The sequence below is a fragment of the Aptenodytes patagonicus genome, chromosome 3 (genome assembly GCF_965638725.1).
Source record: "Aptenodytes patagonicus chromosome 3, bAptPat1.pri.cur, whole genome shotgun sequence".
In the NCBI taxonomy this organism is placed as follows: Eukaryota; Metazoa; Chordata; class Aves; order Sphenisciformes; family Spheniscidae; genus Aptenodytes; species Aptenodytes patagonicus.
Window position 1 is genome coordinate 31,366,696 of NC_134951.1, and position 26,984 is coordinate 31,393,679.

The following is a 26,984-nucleotide window of genomic DNA, read 5'->3' on the forward strand; positions in this document are numbered from 1 at the left end:
GGAATGTCCCTCTGGCCAGTTTGGCTGTGCCCCCTCCCAGCTTCTTGTGCACCTCCAGCCTTCTCAGTCAGTAGAGCATGGAAAACTAAAAAGTCCTTGGCTAGTGTAAGCATTACCTAGCAACAACTAAAACATGGGTGCGTTATCAACTTTGTTCTCATCCTAAATCCAAAACACAGCATTGTATCAGCTACTAGGAAGGAAATTAACTCTACCCCTGCCGAAATCAGGACACTTTCTTGTACTGAGCATCTCATAGTCAGCAGTACTGGTGTATGACAGATAGCAAGGAGCATGAGAATGGATGTCTGTTGCTTGTCTGTTGATAGGAAGAACTATATCAGTACCAGTAAAGCAGTCTCATGTTCATGTCTTGGCCTGAATCCAGTTTGTGCTGGATCTAAATGGTTTCTTCAATTAAATGACATTGTTGGTTTTTGTCTACTTGGTGAGCTTTGCTCTGTAATTGCCACTGTGTAATAGAATGGGGTTGTCTTGTTCAGCTTTGATTGAACAGTTACATGTTTGGAGAAGACAAGAAGATTCTTTCCACGTGATCCTGGTAATGGCTTTGAGCAGAGGTAGAAGTAACTCTTTATGACTCTCATAAGCTGGAAAGGGTATGGGTCAAATTAACAGATGTTATGCTGAAATACTTTCAGGAGGTGTTTGTGGAGTGACTGCTAAACTGTGAAGATGTAGTTGGGGTTGCTGGTTTTGTGGGATTAGACTGAGCAGATTGCTGCTCTTGTAGCACAGTTAGGAAGTTTTCTGTTATTTCAGTGAATCCAGGTACAAGCTATTCACAGATCTTATTATTCACTGCAGCTCATATGAGCTTAGCAGTAATGGAGGCCATTTACTGTCCTGAAGGTAGGTATTAGCAGAAAGACGTAGTGTCGATAGTGGAAGCTGATATAACTGCTCTCTTTGCCAGTTAAAAGACAGAATTTGATAAAATGAGGCTTTTAAGAACTTGGGTTTTGTTTAATTCTCGAAACAATCAGAAGTGTCCCATATCATGTTTTAGGTGTCTCTGTGCTTCTGTTTATCAGTGCGGTCAGGTGGCTGTTCTTCCAAGAGCTGAATGACCAACGTAGGAGGGTAGATTATGTAGAACAGCTCTTGGGCGTCTTTAACGTTTGGGTGGTGTGGGTGGGTGTGGATGTGTGGTTTTGGGGTTGCTTTTTTTTTTTTTTTTTCCCCTTTATGAGCAATTCCTTGATCAGAAGTGGAAACTGTGAAGTTTAGGATATGACTTAACTCTTGAGAGCAACCCCTTTTTTCAACTTCGGATGGTACCCTAGTGATAGGTTTTCTGTTTTGTTCTGTTACTTCTTGCTGGAAGACATGCTAGAAGCTTATCCACTAATTTTATAAGCTTATGAGCATAGCAGGTCAGACTGGTCACATGCCAGTGAACTAAATAACCAGCATTCATACTAAATTGGTATTTCGCAGCTATCATGAATTCTGTAGCTTTTCAGGATGTCATTTACTGGGGCAGTTTGATTTACTATACGTGTAATAGAGGGAATGGAATTTGAATTACGTATCATCTGGAGACATTTCTGGATTTCATAATAAAATCAAACTTTTAACCAGTTTAGTTTATGGGTATGTTTATCAAATCAGGTATCTCTCATAAATGATGAGGAAGACTGACCCTATAAGAGTGTACAAAGACTGTTGGGAATGTCTTTTTAATTGCCCTTTTATTCCCTTTTCCTCTGGATTGCTGCTGGGAAAGTGTTTCCCCCAAGTGCAGTCTGTGCTTTCTAGTTTTAGCCTGTGTTTTCATGAGTACTGTTGAAAGCAGCATTACCTCTGCTAAAATCGTGATCACCTGCTGAATCTTTGGAGCCAGACTACAAATACTTCTTTTCTTTAGCTAGTGTCCTGTCTGGCTGTGTTAGCCATTTCAGGCTCTTTTCGCTGAAGACAAATGTACGTGTATTTTTCCTCCTGCATATGATGTAATTTTGAATGTAACCTTCAGATTTCAACCCAAAATTGGGTCTACAGTTGTTTCTCCAAGCTGTCCATGTGAATAGTTGCACAGTGTCTTGTGACCAAGGTAGTAACTTTCCTGTATAAAATTTAAATTTACTATATTGGTATTATATTGAGAACTTGGAGAATGTTTATTTTGCATGCTTTTCTGTTTCTAGGTAACAAGCTACCAGTTTTCCCCATTTTAGGTCCTTCTGAAGACTAGTTATTATTCCTTTGGATCAGTTTTACAGAGTTTTATGGATGGAGAGAGGTTGGATCTGTAATAGGATTTGCAAGGCAGTTTATGTATTTACGAATCACAGAGCTCATCTAAAGGCTCTCTTCTTAATAAAATAACTTAATTTGATTTAAAGTGCTTGGTTTCATGCTGTGTTTTTACTTTGTTGTTGGAATTTGTGCTTTACTACTCTATTTCCAAAGTAACAGGCTCCTGTGGCTAAAGAACCATAAATCAGTAGCTCTGTGATATAACCATCTTTTTTTAAAACAGGGATTCAGTCCTCTGTCAAGATACATGCTGTATTAAGTTTATTAATCCTAATTGATTTTCATAGGTTTTAATTCTAAAGACAGGAAAATTCCCTCTTTACAATTTAGAGATTAATGGAGAATGGAAGTAAATGTTTAGTTAGTATTTCACATGGTACTTACTGTGATTCTTTTCTTGCACTGGGCAGTCAGTACAAGGTACTCGCAGGCAAATTCTCAGTGAAACAGGTTACAGGCTTACAGAAAAACTTCCGTAAAACAGTTGGAATTTGGTGTTTTCTTATGTAAGTCACATCATCAGTGACCTCATTTCTCTTGGAAAATATATTTTTTCTAACAAAGAGCATTTTTAGTTCCATTTCGTAAACGTATGCATCGCAAATGTCAATAGGAAAAAGGTTTTCATATAAAATATACCATCTTGAGACTTAGTGGTATTTTTTCAGTATCAATATATATGTTTTATTGCTTTACTAGAGTTTATTAGCTCTTCTTAAGGCTTACCTAGACATGTGTTAATTACTGCTTTAGGCCGTTACTGTTCTTTTCATTGAAGCGTAGTGTTAGGTTTTTATGTTATCATCCACATATAGTAGAAATTTTAAAACATTCAACCATTTTCATATAATTTATGATGCTTGTAGAATTAAAATATGGAATCCACCAGGGACTTGCTCAGCCCTGCTGTTAGCGTGGTTCAGGTGGATGTAGCATTTACAACAATGCAAAGCAGCAACAATAGTGGAGTTCTGTTCCAGGGCTAACATCTACAGAAAAGAAATTTATTTCTACACTTGAGATTTACCTTGACCAATGTGTCAAAAACCTGAATATTTCTGTCTAATTTTGGCTGAAGATAATCAAGGGAAGACTTACATTAATAAAAATAAAGTTTTATAAATTTCAAAGATTTTAATTATGTTTTTAGGGGTATTTTCTTCTCCTTCTCTCCTCTTCCCCCAGCAAGTAAGGCTTGTTTTCTTCAATTTTACATTGCTGAAGAGTTAAAAAATGGTCACGCTTTTCTTTTAACGCATGGAAAATTTTACTTTAAATTTGCAAGTAAACTATTTTTACTGTATGTTATTCTATTATTGTATAACATAAAAATGAGTCAGTAGCACAGCACAGTACAGTAGTTTGGAAATGTAAATACTTTACAAGTAATGGAGAGACTCAAAATATTAAGTTGAAGGCCAGTGGTGCCTCTTCCAGTATGAATATGTTCATGTGATTCATATTTTCCTTATTTGCAGCTTGTTCAGTTGTACACTGGTGTACAGCTTTTCTATTCAGATATGTTTTTTTCTTTATTTTTTTCCTTTCCTCTTTTATCCTTCTTAATTTCTGTATTTATTACTGAGCTAATCTTTAGTTAGTTATTACTAAGGTCATCTATATCTCTCTCTTTTTAGTTTTGTCTGGTTTTGCTTTTGTTGGTTTACTTTTCCCAGTGCTGTTTCTCTACCTCCACTTCCCTTTCATAATTTAATTTCTTAGTCTTCTGTTCCTCTGTAGCTATTACTATTCTCTGTCACTTTTTCTCTTCCCAGCAGGGTCTGTGTCGAATGCTCCTCATCTGGGGGCCTCATGGGGCTGTACTAGCCGAGTTATAGCTCAGGTGGTTTGAAATTAGCAAGATTCTGTGCTTCAAATTCCTCTGTAAAATTAAAGCTACAGCACAGAGTCTTGTAAGTATAAAATACTTTAATTCTAATATTTCAGACTGTCTGTCAATAGTAGACTGAATGTGTCCCTTTTGTTATTAATAAAGGAGGGTGTGTAAATTCAATAACTTGAGCAAGAACATTGTAAAACCTGAGGCTTTAATGGCAGCCCTGAAATCTGCTCCAGAGCTGTTTCAGAAATTGTCCAAGTAGTTTTTATTTGTCATGTTGTCTTCAGTAGCTTAGTAGTTTAGTTCTGCACTGAAGAAACAGAGGACGATCTGAAAGGAGTCTCCTTTGTTCCCAAATAGCAGTCCCATGTTTTGTAGGAACACTCTTTAATGAGAACGCTAATACCAAAGTGCAGAGCTGTTGGGAGGACATAGTCTTTGAGAACGCAAGAACAGGCATCTGGACTTAGGGTGAGGGTCCAGCTCATTCAGTTTTCATCTTGGACAATGGCCAGTATTAGATATTTAGGGGAAAATAAAGTCTTAACAGGGCAGTTGCAGTGTCATCTTTTTGACAGTGTGTCCTTTTTCCCAGTATGTAGCTTATAGCAAATAAGTGAGTAAGGAACATTTGGATGAGTGGAGTAAGACCAGCATTATCAGTCTTCTGCAGCTTGTGTGTGATATCTGTATATATGTACACATGCACAAGCATAAAGGTGGCTCTGTGGATTGGGAAGCGAAAGCTGTCAGTAATTTCTGGAAACACACTTTTCCTGTAAACTGATGTATACAATGCAGTAACTAAAAATTACGGTTAAAATAAAATAAGTAACAATAAATTGTCAGCTCAAGGAACTCCTAGCTTTCAGCTCCTGACAGCCATCTAATTACGGAGGTCCAGAGTGCCAATTACCTGGGGCCAAGGTCAGCCTTCCTTAAGAGGCTGTTTAAAATCTTTCTAATATTTGAACTTTAAAATTAACGGGTTTTTTTTGTTTTGGTGGGGTTTTTGTTGGTTTTTTTTTTTCAATTCTTCATGATTGTGGTGACTGTGGATGGAATTACAGTCTTGATGGACTTGATTATTCGTCACTGTTCAGCTTTAGCAGTGTTTTACAACTTCCAATTTTTGTTATTTTAAAAGTATGCTCATTCTTGTAGTGCCTTCACAAGACTATTATTTTTTTTAAGTTGCAGTAACATCAGACTTGAAAAGGAGCGGGAATTGACACATTTTCTGAGACAGTCTGAAAATTCTAACAATTTTTAATTTCTATTAACTTCTTGCTTATTTTGATTTCTAAGATAAATTTATTAATTTAAATCAGTTTTAAGTAAGCAATTGTTAGAAATTTTTAGATATCTTATTTCTGTCATGTGAGCTAGTTTATCTCAAAAATGCTTCTAGGTAGGTGCCTGAATAGTGAAAAATAGGCATACTTGATTGTTCAGAGTCCGTGTTGTATTTGTCAGACCCTCCTACACATTTTGTAAAATCGCTTGGGTGTTTGGCTTGATCTCACAAATTTCGCATCCTACAGGGACCAGGATTCATTAATCACACATAGGATCTTTGGGATAGGAGAGGCTACCATTGCCGAACCAAACTTAGAAAGTGAGGAGAATGGCTGGTACAGTGGCCTGACTGCCTCTTAGGAAACCTATTTTCAGGAGCAACCTCTGGGATCCTTCTCAGGTTAGTGGAGGATAGGAATTCATCAAAGACAATGTTCTCTGAGTCTCCTGGGAGACTAGTGCATGCTGCACTCAATGCCCTTCCAAAAAGGGGTTGCAGATGCAGATATGCGATGTGGGTGGGGCTTCGAGTTTTAAAATTGTATCCTATGAGAAAACTGTGATTTTAAATTCTTTGCACTTCTGGATCAGCTCCTTCTGCTGTTTACCTTTCTTCACTCTTTCTTAGGTGGGAAGGGACAGTGAGGGACAGCTGATCCTCTAAGACTGGGGACCTTCCTGTGGCAAAAAAACAATAAAAATGTGAGTCCACCAAAAAGCTATAAGGACTATACAGAAATTTTAAGCTTTGGGTGATAGCTTCTTCTACACTGAAACTGCCTCACATGGGAATTTTCTGTCTTGCCTTTCTTCATTTTTTTCCTCTTTTGTTTTTTTTTAGATGGCCAATTTATTTATTTTTCCCTGTCTCTTCCCCTGTCTTGCTCAGCATTACAGCCGCAACATTTTTTTGATCATTTTAAGTTTTAGGCTCTTTCTTGTTTGTTTGTTTTTTCCAGTTATTGGTCTTGATGATATTATGGATGAAGAAGGAGTTAAAGAGAGTGGTAACGACACCATTGATGAAGATGAGCTTGTTTTACCTAACAGGAATCTGAGGAGCCGTTGTGAAGAAACATCAGTCACATCACCAAGAAAATCACCACGTTTAATGGCACAAGGTGATCATTCAATAGGTTATGTGGTTTTGCACATTTGAAGTCAACTGAATTTTTATAATCCCACACCCCCAACATTTATAAACTTAAAGTAAAGCTTTGCTGTTTGGTTGTGTGAATTCAAGTACAGACACTTCCTTTTTTATAAGCTGGAGCTAGAAGTCGGCATCCATAGGGTACTACTACTTCCTCTTTGTTAAATATTTGATGTCTTCCTTATGGTCTATGGTCCTTAAACTCATTTTTGAGATTTTGATCCTTTTACTTGGATCAGATTAGCACCGTGGTTCTTCACCAACAAAACCATGTTGTATTTGCAAACAGCATTGGAATATTAGGTTAGCATGGCTCTTTATTTCCAATTAAAATTTTAATTCTATTTATTTTTATTTGTGTATTCTTTTTATTTGAAATTAGGTTATAGTAATTGCAGTCATAAAGTCTTTCAGCAAAATACCTCGATATGCTTGATAAGTATTTTAATCAAATATTTAAATCCTGTGTGGTAGCTAATTGATTATGGTTAGGGTTTTTCTAACTTGTTGAACTGGTGGGGTTATTGCAGCTCAGCTTTTCCCCCCTATAGAGGAGGCTGAGTTAAAAAGATAAAATTACTTAATAGGGAAGTTAATTTAAATAAGAGCCTGTGGTACAAAGCTGGTGAATATGCTTTTTAAAAAGGCACTGGAATGGTGCTGGTTTAGAAAATGTAAGAGATGTCGTCAAGTGAGAATGTGACTGCATCTCAGATTCATATACTCTGTTCTCTAAAAGCTTTGTAAGCTTCACAGCTATACTTCTAATCACAGTGTAACTTACTTGTGCAATTTTTACTTGAGGTAGAAAAAGTTGAGTGGTAGAAAAGTAGAGTGGGTTTTGATTGTCTTTTTGTCATTACTTCTGTTTTATATATACTATTCAGAACTTTCATAGCCATTAGAATAATGAGATTTTTACATTCAAACTATGGCAGTATAAAATTGAAATGCAAGTAATTTATAACTTTTTAAAGTAGAGAGCTGGGGGAGGTTGTTTTGGGTTTTGGTTTTGGGTTTTTTTTAAGTTTAGTAAACAACTAAGTTTTAAGTTCTCTTTGTGTCCAGTAAGCTAAATCAATTCTATTCTACGTAAGTCTTGTGTTTGCAAAGAGGAGGACACAGTATACCTAAGACATTTTCTTTTTCCCTTCTTAGAACCAGTACGGAGTTTGCGACAGAGCACGCTAGCCAAGCGTTCGAATGTTGCACCTCTTGTTAGTACTAAGAAATCATCTGTAAAAAGTGGATCTGCTCCAAAAACCGGACAGAAACAAGAGAAAAGTCCAGCTAAAGAGCCAGATGTCATTGCACCCTTGAAAATAGAACAGCCTAAAGAAGTTAGGCGTAGTACAAGACGATCAGGACAGACAGAAGGAACAGCAGCAGCAGTAACAGCATCCCAAAGTAATACAAAATGTCTTCCTGGTCCTGAAGAGGTGAATGAAATAAAATATGAAACCCCTGAGCAGGCAAAAATTGAAGAAACATCCCAAGAGTTAAGTTGTGCTAATTTAGCAGGAGCCTGTTCTCCTTCTCCTGGAGAAACAAAGGAAATAACAGAGGTTGCAACGAAGACTGAATCTGGGAGTGCTGAGTCAGTTTGTTCAGTATCTGCAGATACTGAAGTTACTGCAGTTAAAAATGAAGCAAATGATGTGATTGATTCAATGGGCTCTGAAACTTCTTCAGAAGAAAAGACTGAAAATAAAACGGAGGCATCGGAGAAGAAAACAGAAGAGCATGATCAAAGTGGGGTAACTGGAAAAGCTAATGATCCATCTAGTGTTTGCGTGAATCCAAGTGAGACCTTTTCAAATTTGTCTAGCTCTGTAGAAGAGGAGGTTGATTGTAGTTTAGGTTCCCACAATGTGGAAGTTCCTGATGAAAATACACTGTCAGTAACAGAACTTGTAGATGATGACAAGGGAGTGGAGAAAACTGTAACTTCATCTGAGAAACTACTGGACAGTACAGAGTTTGATAATAAAGACTTGAAAAGTGAAGAGTTTACTTCTGCTGACCCAGGAAATAGTATTTTAGATAGCACTATTCTTGACCAAACAAGCCAAAATGTACAGCAGCAGATCAGCAGTACTAAAGTAGAAGGCCCTGAGGCATCAAAATTTCAGGACGATGATAAACAAATGAGCATTTCATCAAAATGTGAAAAGAACGTTAGGCCCCGGCATAGTAAATCTATAATACAGAATAAGCAAAATCTGACTGCAGGTACTCGACAGAAATCAGGTACAGTACAACAAGAAATAATGCGTTCAAGAACAAGAGCTGGTCTTACTGTTTCAGGTCTTCACAGTCCATTTTCAGCAAGCCTGAAGCGGAATGCGGATGAGCAAGAGAGTCATCAGCATCCAAATAACCCAGTTAAAATTAGGAAGAAACAGTCTGATCTGGGTTTGAAAGCAAAGGGCTGTGTTTCAGGGGTGACGGTAAAAAAGCAGACCAATACAATGCTGAAGAAAGTACCCCGAGTCCAGGCTTCTGGGCAAGTACAGAAGTCATCGATTCAAAGAGGAAGTGAGAAATCTCCTACTCATCAAAGCTGTTCTAAAGACACCCACCACTCTGTGCATCCATTATCAGGGCATGTTTCAAATCTTGGTCAGAAGCAAGCCCAGGGTCAGAAACACCAGCTTGCAACTGTGCTAAAACCAAATAGCTCCATAAAGGAAGAGGCAGAGACAAAAGATCTGCCTGTTGTAGAACATTTGAAGGAGGATGATAAAGAAAAGAACAAATCAAAAAGAATTGATAAGAATCTCCAACCTCGCCAGAGAAGAAGTAGCAAAAGTCTTTCACTTGATGAACCTCCATTGTTCATTCCAGATAACATTTCAACTGTTAAACGGGAAGGCTTGGAACATACCTCTGCTAGTGAAAGCAAATATGTTTGGGTGCCCAACAAGCAGTGTGGCTTTTGCAAAAAGCCACATGGCAACAGGTGTGTGTGGCTTTGTGTCTGAGGAATTTATTATTGGTCTCAGAAGATAATTTTTTTTTCCCTCTCTTACCAAATGTTTCATACTGCTGGTGCCAAAACAAAAAGGCATAACCTTATAATGGAAGCCTGTCTGTTATACTGTCAATTAGTTTCCTTTGCACTCATACACTTTTTTTTTTATCTTTTAAGTAGAGCATTAGAAAGTAGTTTGGCCAAAAATTTTTGCTAGAAATGTTGTATTATATGAATACATTTTCTGAGGAATGTGTAATTCTGCTATGCTGTTAAAATATATATTTTAAACTTGCCTTTTTTTTCATAGAAAAGAAATAAGACTAAGATGTCTGTGTTCCAGATTGTCATTTCCTTCTCTCCAGGGACGTTTTAAGTTGAAGGATCACCATCAACCAAAAAAATCAAATAGTTGTTTGCATGTGACTTTTTTCTGGTAGAAGTGTGATTCTAATACCTAGAAATTCAGAGTTTTTTTCCAATTTGTATAATCATTGCTGTGAGGCTTTCGTGTAACAGGAGTAATGAAGTAGTTTGGGGGGGGGGGGTGGAGAACATCAGTCTCAAAAAAACCCTATAAAACTTCCATGTGGGCATATCTGAAATTGCCTTTGACTAAACCTAATGAAGTTGCATCTGAAGTTGATAATGTCCCTCTGTGACAAAAGCTATTCTTCTGCACTGTAAGTGAACTGAAAAAGGCCATTGGGTTCCACTAATGAATTATCAATTCAAGAATAAGAATTGCTTTATGACCACTTCTTAATTTCTGGCTTTAATATTGAAGTATTTTGTTGTAGTTCCAGTTTTACCTGCCAGCTTTTTTTTTCTTTTTTTTTATTAATTTCAAATTGAAGACGTTTCTGATTGGTCCTTTGCTTACGTGAGAGAAATTTTTAATAGTAATTTTCAGTGAGTGTGCTTTAGAACTCTGTATATCAGAGTGAAATATGGAACAATTGCCTTCGGTGCCGGAGGTTTTCATAGCATTCATTTGTATCTAAGAAGAGGCCTTGTGAGTTTTATTGACTTATATCTCGTTTGAAAAACAAATATAAAAAATTCATTTACTGTGCAGCTATAGTAACTGCATCAGTGTGGCCTATTAAAAGAATTAACGCTAGGTTTGCTCTGCCTGGTTGGTGAGAATTACCTGACTGAAGGGGCACTCAAACTTAGTTCTGTGTGTGTTTGTTTTTTTTAAAAAATCCTTTCATTGTTAGGACTGTCTCTTTACCATTTGTGCCTCTATAATAGTGTTTAATTTTATGCAGTTTGCATTTCCTTAGTTTTTATCATCCCATGTGTTACCACAATGGTACATGGGTAGCCTGTATTTCAATGAATTGTTTAAATTCAGAAAGGCTGCTTCATGATATGAAAATGCTTATGTAGATATTTTTAAAGCAAAATATGCATATTGGGGGTTTAAACTGCTTGATATCTGTTAAAAATTCAGCTTTGAGTTGAACTCTTCCTGTTTTCTTGTTCTGAATGTCTTGTTAGAGTACAGAAAGTCTTGATTTTTAATACTAAATGGATCTAACCAATACTGGGAAGATACAGCAGTGAGGCAGAACTAAATCTGCTTGTTTTAGCTTATAAAGCCAAAGTAATGCTACAGAAGATAACATACTATGCATTGATATAGGATTAAATGCAAGAAACCAATTTTGCATCGCCAGCTCTTACTGCTGCTAGAAGAATAGTGTAATGTATGGATCACTAGCTGAGGTCGGATTGAGTTGCCACAGATGGTGATCACGGGTATCCTCAACTTTGTAATGTCAGTCTTGTTAAGATTATTTTTTTTTTTTTTAATATGTCTGTGTTACAAAACTGTTCACACAGCCAGCAGTTTCAGCGGAAAAAGGTCAGATTTGCTAAATGGAGAAAGATATTTAGTACCTAAACACAGAATTTTTGTATATAGAATGTGACTGAGACACACTAGTGGAGTGAGGAAGCTTGCATATTGAGCCCCATGCTTAATAATAAAAGACTTAAGACTGTCACTCCAGCACTTTTTATCATCACTATTCTAAAAAATGAAGTTTTAATTTGTTCAAATTACTTCTATTTTGTAGTTGTACGCTACAAATAAAAACTCTTAAACCTTTCAGGTTCGCTTGATGTCATTGATACAAGAGGAAGCAAAACTTGTATCTCGAGTGCCTTGGCATTTTTGTACTTGTATAGTTATTGGTGCAAGAACAAGAAAACGTTTTCAGTACAGCTTTAAAAAGCTTAATATGATAAATTTCACTTCAATTGCTTGGAAAAACATCAAAACTATCGAAATTGATTATAGTGATAAGGTTTTTTTTCCATTCACTTTGTGGATTGCTTTTCAAGGAATTTTTGTTTCCCTTTTGTAATAGCCTAGCTGGCCAGCCTGTTTCCTTTTTTTTTCCCTCTGTTCATTGTATAGGAGAAAAGGAGAAAATGTGAGACACAAATGTTGTCAGATGACAGTAAGTTCAACAAATGTCAAAGACAGAGCTAAGATCTGAAACAATATTTGTGTTTATATCCTCCTCTATGGTGACTTAAACTTTGGAAGTTTTTATCAATGCTGTGATACAAGTTATTTGTAGAAAAAGAAGTTGAACTGAAGTTGCAGCCCTGAGTTGGGAAATAATGTGCATAAGAGCTTTGCAGTATGTCATGTTAATGAAACACCTTTAGAATTCAGGCTGCAAAATAAGTCACTTGAAGCTTTTTGTATTCCCTACAATAAATGCAAAGCCACTAACTTATTGATAATGTAATACTAAGCTTGGAAAATTGATTCAGGTCGAAGATAATGTGTGGAGGTCGTTTCATCAGCCTTGTTTGTGTACAGAATCCCCAAAGAGGGATGCTTACGTAGGCCTTTCACAACCCCAGAGTAATCTTGCTGTGCCTGCTAGAAGAACAGAAGAAGAAGGATGGTACTTGTATGTTGTTTTATTTCAGAATCAGCACCTGACGAATTGATTCAATTTATCTTTAGGAATATGTGCAATAATTTGCTGACCGCATGTGAAGTCAAAGCGTGCTTACCTTGCACTGCAGATACAATGCATTTAGCTGGGAAAGGAGGAATCCTTTTGTAGAAACATGTGATTTGCATGATCAAAAAAGTTTACAAGTTATAACGTGTCTTGCTTTAGAAAAGGCATGCCTGTGTTGTGTTTTTTTTTTTTCTGTTAGTAGATCGTAATTCTTTGGCACCTGAGCTTTGAACAGTGACTATTGGTGCTCTGTTTTCCACTTGTCTTGATGCTTATAAGCTGGAACCAACATAGCTGTTTTGTGTTTTATATCTTCCTTACCCAGAGAGCAGGTGGTCAATGTTCGGCTTTAGGACTAATTGTTTCAGTGTGTTTGCTTGATGTATTGTGTTGATTCCCATTCAGAGATTTACCTTTGCAACATAACTAAAAAATAATTGTTCGTTCATATGAAAACTAAACCCTATGTTTCTGGGCAAGTCAGATAATTACAATGTAACTTTTTGTACTTAGTAATTTTCAGCACATCTGAAACATTTTTTTCAGTGCAAAGTTTGAATTATTGTTATTACTCATTATAGTATTGCTTTCAACTTGTTTAACTTTGCCATTGTGTTCCCATATTGCTGTCAGATGTTTTCTCATCAGCTAATAACATAAATCATACACATAAATTTGTGTATGGTGCATGTCACATAGAAAAATGTTACAGACTGAAGTTACTACCTCAACTTCTTAATGAGTCCAAGTGATGTTGAAAATACTAAGCTTTGACATAAACAATAGTTATTTTTCCTGAAGACAGATTGAAGATCTTTAAAGATAGTTGAAGAAAAAAATAATATTTCTTGGCATAGAGCTAGATGAAGGTGGTAGCTCTGCAGACATTGAGAGATCTGCTAATGTAAGATTTCTTCTTCTATGCATCATGCATCCTTCTGATGTAAGGGCTCATATTCTAAATTTCTCCAGTTTTCACTATAGATGTTCAAGTTCTCTGCAGGCTGGAGGGCTGAACTCATTCTTTTCTTGTACAGATAGACAAAACCTAACTGATGTTTTGCAGATTGTCTCCCTTGTCTTCACTCTGTCTTCTTTAATGGAAGAAGTTCCACCAATTTCTGATTAATAATTCATAGTACATAACTTGAGATACTCTATTTCTAAGCAAATTTTCTAGAAAGCGTTATATCACGAGGAAAGTTTGTAGCTTTAATTTGTTGCTGGTGACTTCCTCTTTTGATTTCTGCAGTTCTAGTAAGGTTTTTTTAATAGGCTGTGGGAGTTTGGGCATTCTCTTTTGTTGTTGTTTTGTGGGGTTTTTCTGGTTTTTTTTGTTTTGTTGTTGCTTGGGATTTGATCATGCAGTTTGTGTGGTCAGACACAAACCGGCCGCCTCAGAGCTCACAGAAAAATTAAGAGATGCAGGACCAGAGTTTTACTTAAGGTCGTCTTTTTCCCCGCATTTCAACTCTGTTTAATATAGAGGAAAAGTTAGTAATATTGTAAAAGGCAATTAATTGGAAAGTGCAGGAGTTGATTTAGCAAAGATAGAATATTCTCGATCTCTTGCATACACATAGTCACTAAAAAGATTCTGCACAACTGTAATACAGAAAATTACTTTGGCTGATGAAGTTTAAAAAAAAAAATCTGAAAACTGTTTTTTCCTGTAGCAAAGATTATGAGGACATTTGTTTTTTGAAAATAGTGCTGATACTTCAGTAAACTACTTTGGAACCAGGCGATCATATAATTTGTACAGCCAATACAAAAGAGCGTGGCTGAGGAAGGAGATTAAGGCTCCGAACTTATAACTACCCTTAAGTTACATGTGCATATTTTTTTAAGGGTGGATGCATATATAGCAAGTGAATCATTATTGTAACAACATTCTTCACAAGAAACGGTAATTAGAATAATTATGATGCCTTAGTTCTAGTACATGTTCATTGAATAGTATGAGTATGTTAAAGTGCAGATTATGCAAGATGTCATCAGTTTACAGTCGTGGATGATGCTTTTAAGTTTTCTGCCTCTGTTACTGCTTTCTTCCGCTGTGAAAAGCCTTGCAACATTAAAAGCTATCATCCATGTCCAGCCACAGCTGTAGAAGAACTGAATGACAGTATAAACAAAACAGCACTGTAATGTATAATTAAAGAATGGAAAGACTCCAGTGTATTTTATATTTACAGCTGTACCATTTTATTAGTAGTTTTTTATATGGATTATATTACTCTGCTGCGGTATTGGTAGGATTATTATTAATACTAGTACCATTAGTGAATCAAGAAAATGGATAGCATGAGTTGCCTAAAATACATAGTTTTATCAAATGTGTGTATATATACAGTTTATAGAACGTATGATCCTGATGCTGCAAGATGCAACATGTGGGTAGAATCCACTGGCAATGGAGCTTCCCTTAATGAGATTTTTTTTTTTTTTTTTTTTTACAGATTTGTGATTAATGTTGAGATGTATTTTACCCATTTTTTTCAGGGTTTTGGGAAGTTCAGTGATTTTGATTTTCCTGGTTTGTTGGGCATGTTTCATGCATTCACCTTTAGTTCAGAGAGCATAGGGTTGCTTGTGTCCCTGCTTGCTTCCTTTTTGGAGAGGTTCATGTAACATTAAAAACAAAGGAAAATACGCCTTTAGGGAAAAAAAGACTTCTGTATTACGTAAAAGATGGCTTATTGATATTTAATACTTAGGAAATAAGTTTGCAGTGTCTCTTTCCTATGCTGCAAATTCTGTGTGAAGAGACCTGCTTATAGTGTTTCTTTGCAGACAGGTTGTTCTTGTTTCTAGAAAATCAAAACCTGAAAAATTATCAGCCACCTGTGTTAGACTTGCATGAAAAGCAAACAAGAGAAACTGCTCATGTATATATGCTCTGATAACAAGGTAGTGTGAATTTTTTTTGACAACCACTCGTTTGATTGAGGTTTGAATCGAGGCCCATACTACTTCACTGATGTGGAACACGGGCTTCTGCTAAAGCTGCTGTGAATATCTTCCTCAGTTTCCGTGGGAATGGAGCGGGTTGGTTAAGTTTAAGCCTGTCAGTCATTATTCCTTCTTCTGCTAGTAACACCTTTATTAGCTGAAAGAAAAACAGTTGCCTCCATGCAGTGTCTCTGCTTTAAGGTTGACTGGACTGTAGCGTCAATGCAGCTCAGACACGGTTGTAATGTTAATACAAATTTAGAACAAATTTTATAGAAGATTGGTGAACAGTGCAGATGTGGGACATGCTTTTAAGTCCATCAACTTTTAAAAAGTGCGTGAACATTCATTGTATTCCTCTTAGGTGAGTTCAGGGTTAGAGTGTCCTTTTGAATAGTGTAAGTATTGCAGTTTTTTTGTTAAGATTTGAGTCCTGTTGCAGTGTTTTCCCTATGCTATGTACCACAAATGCAAAGGACTAAAGAGAGTCAGTTATTTCTGAAGTAAATAATTTTCTCTGGCAATGCACCTTACATTATTAATTAATCTTAAAATGCTGATTACTGGTCCACACTGAACTATTCTGACAGCTCCCAGGTTTTTTTGTCTTTTATTTTACTCATAAGTATAGCTTTACAACAAACAACTGTTTTATGAATAAGATGGTTTCTGCCCATTTTACTTGTAAAATCTTATTTCACAGTAATGGATTTCTCTGGAAACTTGCTTTTGTTACATAAATTGAATGTATGTAAATTAATTTTAAAACATGGCCTGTATATTTTGAAAATAAATCGTCCAAGCCTGAGTTTTTCATCTAACAGATGAATTTAATTCCAATGAACAGGCTACCCAGGGCAGTGTTTGAGTCACCGTCCCTGGAAGTATTTAAAAGACGTGTAGATGCGGCACTTAGGGACATGGTTTAGTGGGCATGGTGGTGTTGGGTCGACGGTTGGACTCGATGATCTTAGAGGTCTTTTCCAACCTTAATGATTCTATGAATTTACTACAAATTACACACCAAAGAAAATCTCCCAATCCTAAGAGAGATTGTGGAAGGTTTGCATTAATTATTGTCTCTCTCTTTTTTTGTATCATCTATTACTTTCTGATTTTAAGGTGCATCTTTTCATGCCGGTGTGTGGACTACCAAGAGGATTCTTTAAAAGGAATGAAACAATAACATACTCTATGCAAAGGTCCCAGTGAACTGTAGTACTGTCTGCTGTCACCTGTCAGCTCTTTTTAGATTTTTTCTTGTTATATTAAAGTCCAGTGAAAGCAATTCTGTTATTGAATGAGGCATGATTTAATATTTTAAAACACGTTTTTCTTTCTCTTTCAGCTTTACATCTTCCAATCCAGCCTTACAACATGGGTAAAACTTCTGCACTTCAAACTTGAAGCAATCTACAGTCAGAAACTTTGGTGTTTTAATAGTCCAAGATATCAGAACCTCTTCGGTCACAACTCTGACAGCTGTGCAAGAGGACATCCTTGATCCTTCAAGCCAGGCTTCAGTTTCCCTTGACTCCCCTTTTTAGTCTTTGAGCATTGCCCGTGACCCAATTGTAATTGCTGTTACAAATCATAATTGTGTTTTGTGTGCAGATGAGTGCAACAGATAAAGATGTAAAAGTAGCCTTATGGTAAAAAGGATTATTTACATTACTGGTATCAAAATCAGTATGTTCTCTCCCAGCCTCAGAAGTCGCAGTCTTGCAGTTGACTAGTGTGAAAATGCTAGTAGAAATAGTGGATTTTTTAGGCAGGCAGCACCAATATTTTTATTACCATTTTGTATAACTAGGTTTAAGCAAGACAATTGTAAACACTACATTCTGTTTTATAGTACAGGCTTCATGGACATTTCCAGGTTGTCTTTGTAATCTTAGTTTCTGAATCCTGAATTCTGACATTTTATTGTGTGTGTTTAAATATAGTGTAATTGAAACCTTACTGTGAAGACTGGAATGAAGCCAAATGGATTTTCCATCTTCAGTAGTTTGCTTAAGATGGCTTGAATGACATCTGTCTGTCTTCGTGTATATTCTTAGTGAAGAATGATCTGTTTCTGAGCTGAATTCATTATAGGTTTTTTACCTTTTCTTTTCTTTTTTTTTTGATAGGCCTGAGAATAAAGATTTAAGACTGGATGCCTATCTGGTGCGTTACTCATCATACACTATCCTATTGCCCACTTACTATGTGTGAGCTAAGCTGAAAAATTCCGTGTGCTGTCAATTTAAAGTTGAAGATGTGCAGCATCTTGTGTATTTTAGTCTCCGGAGTTCATCTCTGCTTTTTTGCAAATTTAGTCTCTTTTCTAAATAATCAAAATTTTGTTTTGGTTGCTAAAGGTTGCAATCTGCCGTGCTCATTTAACAAATTAGTCTCCAATACCTGAATTTCCAAACAGGGAAAAAAAACACATATATTTTTAATAAAAAAATCAAGTAGTAGTTGTGGCTTCAAGATGGTGTATTCTTGGTTTCCTTCTATTTTTAACTGAAAGGCATTCATTCAGTAGTACACTAAAATATCCTTTAAGCAAGAAGCACTTGACTGTATGCTTTGATCTTATTTCAGCTCTGTAGAAAATCTTATGTTTGGAATTTTTGTAACCAGTTTTGGTATTCCCAAAGCTTTACTAATATTTTCTTGCAGTGGTGTGAGATGTAACCTATGTAAAGCATCCTCTTGTGCATCCTTGCAGTTGTGAAATAGACACTTGCGCTGTATTTCCTGCCATCATGTGTTTGGCTCTAGGCTCTCAGAAAGGAGCAGTCATCTTTGCGTTAAAGCCCCATCGCTTCTCTCTTGTTTTCCTGTTGTGTTTATGAATGTTACGGATTACGCTGGTAAGACCGTCAGAAGCAGTTGTCCCCTAATGTTACCTTTCTTGTATCTTCACTTTGCTGGAACGTGGATCTGAAAAGATTGAGGTACTGACAGAACATGAAGGAACCTCTGCCTTCCTAAATGAAACTACTAGATAGATGGGCAGATAACTGTTTGCTAGTCATGACTAATACCAAAAATGTACTTGCAGCTCAGAAAAAAGAAAATTAAAAAAAAGAAGATAGTTTTCTTCACAAACCAGATTAAAAACTGGTTTATTTAAATCTAGCAAACAGCATTGTAGGCTAGTGAAGCTGGAAATGACGTTTTTCTCAGACTGCCGGAGCTTTAAAGCTTCTCACGCTCATTTTGCATCAAAGTGCTATTTACTTCAGCAGAATTTAATCCTGATTTATTTCGGGTAAGCAAGGACAGAACATAAAGCCACAACGTTTTCTTCTTTCCTCCTCTTGTGTTTCAAACATCTGGTGTTAAAGAGATATTTCATCTCTTGAGATACCTGTAGTTTCTTGAATATAGTACCTGCATCAAACCATCTGGAGCGTTCATCTTCAGCTCTGGTGAATGAGAGTCCCCCTAAGCATGTTCTGTAATACATGGTTTTGCAAAGTAGGTAAGTCAGCAGATAGCAGATCCTAGCCTTAATAGGAACATACATACATTAGGAATCATTTTCCTTAAAATCATCTTACAAAGGAGATTTATAGGATATTAGATTAAAGAAACGGGGTTTACAGGTGTATTTAGCTTGTTGAATATTGCTGAAACAACCAGCTTTTCATTGAATTACTTTTTAAATCAGGTCTGTCTTCTATGGAATTCAAAAACTAATAATTCAGTAAATTTTTCAGTATTGACAAAGCACTCATACTTTTCATAATACACTTGCAGTCTTTCTGGATTTTCTTCATCCAGACAATATATACCATAGTACATGTATTTAATATATTTTATGTAAGTATAAAGCAAAAAAAGATATAAAAGGGGAAAGAGAACATAAGTGGATAATGTGAGAGATCTTCCTACATAATTTGAAAGCAGATCTTTAGTAATGATGCTAGATTCATTATTATAAGAAAGGATTGTAAAAAATAATCACTACCAATTAAGTCTCCTGAAATAGATTTATTGAGGTGTTTAACCTGTCTAACATTGAAATTCCACATCCTTCCAAAATAGTTCCACTGGAAGTTGTACCTTTCAGTGCATTTAGGTACTAGTGATACCTAACGAAGTTTTCAAAATGCTTCTGCAAAATAGTCAAATTATGGTTTTATTTTAGACCAAGTAATCTTTACAACACTTTGAAAATATTATCCGTACCTAAAGTTACTTTTACTTTCAAAATAATGAAACAGTTTAAGTGACTGTGAGATGAAAAGTGTCCTTTAAATGATACTCATTTTAGTGTTTGAAACATTCTTTAAATAACTATTAGTTCTGAATAAAATAGCTGAGCAACACAAAAGTGGCATGTGCCTTATTTAAAACTAGCCAATCAGTCACTGCGAGCTAGCCAGATATAGTTGGGAGCCAAATTCCTGGCCCCATATTCACTAGTAATTCAGTAATAATGGTCTAAGGAATGTGATGTAAAATACCAACTCATTTAGAGTATCTTAATATTTCTGTACTGATCATATTTGTCAAAAATGCTCAAACATCTCTTACTGCTGTGGACGATTGCAGTCGATATATTTCTGCTGTAAGGATGATGATATTTGAAGGAAAGCAAGGATAATACGCTCTTGCCAGAAGACTTTATTTTCAAGTCTTTTCAAACAAAAGTTGACTGGTTTTGAGAGTTGTGGGGGTTTATTTTTTTTTACTATTCCTATCAATTTTTTTTTAATAGTTGGAAAAAATCCTATTGGTAGGATTTGGGGGCAGGTTACAAAAAGCATAATGAGGTTATGATATTCTCTTGGACTATTGCAAAAGGCAAAAACCCCCCTGTTTCTCAGGAGGATCATACCATGTCGTAAGGCTGGAGATGGATGTAAAGCTACAAAGAAAGTTGCTCACCAGGTAAGAAGGAATTGTTGAGAAGCACAAATCAAAACAAGTATAGAACATTCTGCTTAAATTGCTGTATCTTCTTTTGTAGTCTGTACACTGACTTCTGTCTTATTTTGTTTTCAGATTTATGGTAGGCTGTGGTAGATGTGATGATTGGTTTCATGGTGATTGTGTTGGACTGAGTCTTTCTCAAGCGCAGCAGATGGGTGAAGAAGATAAAGAGTATGTGTGTGTGAAATGCTGTGCTGAAGAAGACAAAAAAATGGAGTGTTTTGATCAAAGTGTACCAGATACTCAAGTGAAACTTGAAATCCATAGAGAAGAAAAAGCAATTGAGTGTGAAAAACCAGGGATGTCGAAGCAAACACCTACTTGTAATCTAAACGTAACAACTGAAAAAACAAAGCAAACAGAGGACACTGGGAAGCACAAAGTCAAAATATTCAGACGGGTGAGTCTTACTTAATGCTTAAAGTTCTGTTAATTATTGGGGGTAGAAGGAGTTTCCTCCAAACCCCCTGCCATTTAAAATACCGTATGTCAAACTTTTTTGTGAATCTAATATAAAACTTCTCCATTATTATTTTCAGAGTTACTTCATTTTCTAACTGGCTTGACTCTTTCGAGATGATATTGCTAAACTCCTCCTATATTGAGCAGGGTTATGTACACATCATATGCATGTGTGTATATACATCTATATATATAGGTGTATATAGAAATGGTGAAGAACTTAGTGCATTTTTCTTTCAGATTTCTAAACTTTTACAGGACATCTGTCAATTCGCTGTCTGATAGAAACCACAGATCTTTTAAATATCTATAAAACAATATGAAAACAGTATTTTAGTTTTCATTGTTTTAACTTCAGATTGTATGTAGAAGAAAATGCCTAAAATTTTAATTAGGGCCTTTCTACTTTCTTTGTGTCTCATTTTACTAATCAAAGGATAATTTGCAAGAGCAGTGAGATGTTTTTATTACAGTTCTTTAGAGTCTTTTAGTATATAGTGTCCTATTCATCATAACTTAATCGTCAGTAATCCTTTTTGTCATTTCTGAATAGTAGTATTGTAATTCTGACATGTAAGCTATTCTGTTTAATTTAGGTTTACATGTGCTTTCTAAACATAAGTGACTTCCTGTGGATACTGGCTAAAACTGGTTAGGGGGTGTTCATTGGTATCCCTGGCTTTTTAAAATAGCTAAAAACAGTAGTTTTCAACATAGGCTTAACCGCAAACTGCCTGTGATGTGTCTTCGGCCGATATTTCAAAGAGATTGTTAAGCAATACTTGGCAGTAATTTGGGATATTGTTCAGTAACTTTTCAGAAAATATTATACGGTAGTGCATACATCCAGGGAATTCATTATGCAGTATACTTAAAAAAATGGGAAAAATGAGTGATAATTACATAGTGGTTCATTGTAGCATTCAGTAGCGTGCTAACGTGTAAATGTTTATTTCAGGAATCTGGTGATGGGAAGAACTTGTCAGAGTCCAGAGACTTGGATACTAAAAAAGGGCAACATGTTCCTGCTCGAAAAGGATCACAAACTGCTGTAATTCCTCGGCGGTCCCCTGAAGATAAAAACGAAAAAATAAGTAAAGAGTCCCTTAGTGTGGTTGAAAGATCCACGAAATCAGGTAGTGAGGTTTGGTGAAGTACTCCACGCTGTAATTCAGATATGTTCAGTGAAGAATGATGACTTCCGTTATAGTATCAGTTTTTCAAACCACATGTGATGGTGATCTGAAGAGCTGTTTGTTCTCACGATGTTTATGATCTTTATTTCTCATTTCTTTTTAAATTTTACTTAGCAGGTAAATGTTTCCTGTGTAGGTGTGTGAGTGTTTCCTATTTGAATAGTAGAGGATGCTCACATAATCAAGAGTGGGAGAAAAAGGACACAAAGATGTCTCTGTATTAAACTTTATTTCACATTGCAGAAAACTTTGAAATACTCTTAAAATACTATCAAATACGTAATGTACATCAAAGTGATTTAATTGCTATATAAATTATACTTTGACTTACTGATGTCTTTTGCACAAATTGACAAATAATTGTATCGACTCATTTCAAAGGGGAACATTGTATTGCACACTGAGCCATCAGATTTTCATCTAGATTTTATTTGAAAGGTTGAAGTATTTCCCCTCCCAGCAACCACTGTCCCCTCCCCAGCTCCCTTCCAGGAAGCATTATTCTTCTAAAATCATGGTAATATGAAATTGTCATTTGGGACTGAAATCTCAGCAGAAAGGTAGTGAGATTTTGTGTGAGAACTGTCTTTAACTCCTAAACTCAAGCTTTGAATTCATGTCGAAGAAAAAATAAATCTGCTCTTTTGGTCTTTTGCCAATGCTGATGCATTTTAGAAACTCTTTTTGATGGAAGAAAACAATTGAAAATGTCAGGGTTAAATGTAAATCTAAATGTAAGTATTTTATACTGAATGGTATCTTTTAGACTTCAAATACCTTGTTGTTCAACTTTGAAATTCTGAGTCACAAAAATTGACATCCTTTTTAACTGCAAATTACATGGAGTGAAATGAGTCTTTGGCATCCATGAAATAATTGAATTGTTCTAAAATATATTAATTGAACTAGGAGATGACAAAAAGATTTTTAAAATGACGATTTCAGAATAGAAGCTAATCTTAAAAATGATTTTTAACAGAGGGGAGGCTTGGCAGTCTCATTTAGGACAATTAGCATAAAATTATTAAGCAGCACATTTGTCTTAATCTCTTAACTGCTTTGAATTATGCTTACAGTGGCATATAGTGGCATCACTTCACTGTTACGGGACTGTGTTTTCAGATGGTTGAAACTGCCAAAGTGTTGCTGGCATGTGGAGGTTTTCCATTTTCCCTGACTCCCTCAGGCTACGACTTTGAAAAGGTTTTAGTCCAGTTCTTCATCCTCCTTCTGAGGAGGAGATGAGCAAAAAAGTATACTGAGCAAATAAAAGCATTATTAGAGCTGCTTTACTTAACAAGCCTAGTATATTCATACTTGAGATCACAGCATGGAGTGGCAAACAGCTGTCTCAGGTCTGTACCACCTTGCTGGTGGCGAAGGGGAAATCAGTAATTTTGATGGGGATCATAGTCGCATTAATGAGAGAGTTGACGATCCAACCACGCAGTCTGCCCAGCGGAAAAGAAAATCTGTCTTCTTATAGCTACTTGAAAATGTAGTTAGTTTGCTTCTGGTATTAATGCATTTTAAGTTGCACTTAGTAGGTGAAAGTAATAATAAAGAAATCAAACGCTCAAATTGGATCTTTATCAGTCTTAAATTTGTTTCTTTTTTCAATGTAGGAAGTGAATAAATTAATACCGTTTATTTCCCATTGTTTCATAAATAGAAGGCTACTGCTCTCAATTAGTGACATATTCACGTGCTGAGACAAATGAGTTTTCAGTTGACACACTGAAAATTAACGTTTGAAGGAATTTGGTTTTTGCTTTAATGATTTTAATTTGATCAGAATTTTCCATTTTTTGTATTATTTATGACACAAACCTTATAATGGCCTTGTTTAAGAGTATCTGTTAGCTGAATCAGAAGCTGAGATTACTATAATTGAAATAATTTTGATGGCTAACAGATACGGAAATGCTAAGTTTAATGAAAAACGCTATTTTAAAGTGAAGTTTAATATACTTACAAGTGCTTCCCAGTATATTATTTCTCAGTTTAGTCATTGAAAAATTAATCTATGCTTTTGCAAAAATTCAGAGTCAAAAATCCTACTTAAGATCAAGCTAATAAGCACTGGTCATCTTGGTTCAGTGTAGAAGAAAATACCTTAAGTCAAAGAGCAAAAGTCCTGTTTGTTTCTGCTAAGGAAGTTTTTTCTGGATTAATTTATGTAAGGCAAAATCCAAACCAAATTAGAAAAAAAACCCAAAACAACCACCCTGTGAGTCCATTCCTTCTCCTTGAAGGTCAACTCTTAGCAGTTTAAAAATAAAACTTCTTGGCATCTAGCAACAGTAAAAGTTTATAGCAGTGGCTTGAGTAGCTTACAATTTTTAACTCTGTGTCTTTTGGTAGGTGTTCACGAGAAACAAGAAATTAAGAAAAAGAAAAATGAGAAAGGATCCATTAGTGCAACACACCTGCCAGCCGTGCCAGCTTCCAAACCTTCTGCTGATCAGATAAGACAAAGTGTCAAGCAGTCTCTTAAGGAAATTCTGATGAAAAGGTAAAGATATATTATTAAATGAAATTATTAATTTGTGTTTGTAATTATTTTCTTTCAGAAGGCAGAGAAAAAAATATTTACTATTTGGAAACATTTGGTAATTTCCGTTGTGTTCTCTCACAGACTGACAGACTCCAGTTTAAAGATTCCTGAGGAGAGAGCGGCAAAAGTTGCCACAAGGATTGAAAGAGAGCTGTTTTCTTTTTTTCGGGACACTGACTCGAAGTATAAGAACAAATACAGAAGTTTAATGTTCAATCTAAAAGATCCTAAAAATAATGTATGTATTACTTGTCTGTTATGCTTTACAGAAATCCTTTATTTGCTGTAGGTTAAAGGAGCAGTATCCTATGTAGATACATTATGAATCCTTTCACAATTTATCCTGTTTGTTATTTTTTTCTGTAGGTTTCCTCATCTCTGATGTTGTTTGTCCTCTTGCACACTCGGTGTTCTTTTTCGCTTGTTCCCCATCATTAATTCTTCAACTCCTTGCTCCCAGTGTACTTTTTATAGTGGGGTTTCAAAGTGTAGTGGGTATAGCTTGCTTAGTTTAAGTGTTTGTCTTCACCACTGATCTGCTGTTTGGGTGTCCCTGCCCACCCCATAACTCTTTCCTGCTTACTGCGCTTATTTTTGTTTCTGTCCACTAGCTTGTCTCACTGTGCTTTTTCATACCCAGATTTCTCAAGCCTGGTCTTCACTCTCTTTTCTGCTATGAGCCCATTATTCAACGTCATACTCACCTCCTTAACTTCTATCTGTTGTCCTTTTATCAGTTATTCTGATCAAGCTGCTTTGTCTATAGTATTTTACTATTATAATTAGCCAACTGTAAATTATATGAACTTTGCTCATACTGCTAAATTATGTGGGGGTTTTTTACCCTAGGAGTTCAGTTCAGTCAGTCAAGAAGCATAGACATCCTTTTTAATACTAGCTTCTTTCTGCTGTGTAATACAGGGGATTTGCACCTTTACCAAAAAAAAAGTCCGAGTTACTGCTGCAATGGGCATAAACTCACTTTCTCCTTTGGAACAACAGTTAATTATACATCTGATTGTTAAGGGTATATGTAGATACATTCTGTTATGTAGAATAAACGGAACTCTGAAATTAAGCTTTTTATGTTATAAAATCTAGTACCGCTTCCTACAGTGGGAGATAATTACAAAACCACATGATCCATATGGCTGTACAGAATATGTTGTATGTTGCTTCTCTGCTTTATTTCCTGCTGTGAGCTACTTTTGTCTTGATAGTAATAGTTAACTTTTCTTCTTTCTTCTAGATACTATTTAAGAAAGTACTGAAAGGAGAGGTTACTCCAGACCATCTAATAAAAATGAGCCCGGAAGAACTGGCTTCCAAAGAACTGGCTGCTTGGAGACAGAGAGAAAACAGACACGTGAGATTTGTCAACTTATGTGGTTTAGTTGACTGCCTAAGCATATTTAACTTCTGATTTCAGGTTAAGTGTACGTAGAAAGAACAGAATGCATGTTGCACAAGCAACTCTGACTAATCAGGAGGATCTCTACAATTTATTTAGTATTCAAAACCCAAAGGGTTTGTTAGGACAGAAGTGAAAGAAGTGTAGTAAATTCCTGAAGAGGGGAAACCGTGCATTTTCCTTTGCCGTGCAACTTTGTTGCTGCTTGCTCTTTCTTCTGTCTGAAGAGTGAAGGCTTCTTTGTCCTTATTTCCAACAAGATTCTAAAGCTCTAGCTAGAGCTTTATAGACACCAGTTTCTAAGAAAGGGAGAGAGATCTCTTTGGACAAACCAAACTGAACTGGTGTTGTTTATAACTTACATACTGATGGAGCATGACAATTCACCCACCAAGAAGTAAACCTGAAGCTGAAAACTTGATCTGCCAGTCTGAAGAGCGGTCTAAAGGAAAAAAAAAAAAAACCAAACCACAAAGTGTAGGAAGTTTATTAGGTTAGTTAGAGCATTACTTTTCTTGAAACAGAAAGTCACACTATATAGCTGTGTTGACAGTTTAGAAAGAGAAGCAGGAATATAAGGAGCTGTATTATTTTTATAAAAGATGCCTTTTTCTTAGATATTACCATGTTTATTGGGCAGTTAGTCCGACGGTAGTTAACTGCAGCTGCTTAGAAATGTCCAGTTTTACAGCATCAAGTTTTTCTAGTTTACAGCAGCTAGATTTGTGTTGGCAGAATCGTTGGTATTTATATGCCACTTCATAGAACTGAAAGGCACAAAATTCAGGTAGTGTTAACTGGTACGCATTTTGTGTTTGGGTTTTATGATACTAGGAATTGTGGGTTATATCAGATGACTTCCAATAAAAAAAATTGAGTAGGTAGTGTAATGTAGAATAGATGGAAATTCATCCTCTTGAATT

The 26,984-nt window shown here is 35.9% G+C and overlaps 1 protein-coding gene across 6 annotated transcripts in view; it reads left to right on the forward strand.

The window, feature by feature from the left end:
• PHF3 (PHD finger protein 3) overlaps nt 1-26,984 on the forward strand; it is a 53,458-nt gene that overhangs the window by 14,718 nt on the left and 11,756 nt on the right. For 3 of the 6 annotated variants that reach the window (XM_076332990.1, XM_076332994.1, XM_076332989.1), the window contains 7 exons: nt 6,382-6,543; nt 7,734-9,537; nt 20,508-20,835; nt 21,856-22,033; nt 24,458-24,608; nt 24,732-24,888; nt 25,900-26,016. In XM_076332990.1, coding sequence (XP_076189105.1) covers nt 6,382-6,543; nt 7,734-9,537; nt 20,508-20,835; nt 21,856-22,033; nt 24,458-24,608; nt 24,732-24,888; nt 25,900-26,016 — 2,897 coding nt within the window. Of the gene's footprint in view, nt 1-5,667; nt 5,823-6,050; nt 6,125-6,381; nt 6,544-7,733; nt 9,538-16,884; nt 20,394-20,507; nt 20,836-21,855; nt 22,034-24,457; nt 24,609-24,731; nt 24,889-25,899; nt 26,017-26,984 lie in introns of those variants that run through there. The other 3 variants (XM_076332991.1, XM_076332992.1, XM_076332995.1) reach the window with 3 other exon arrangements.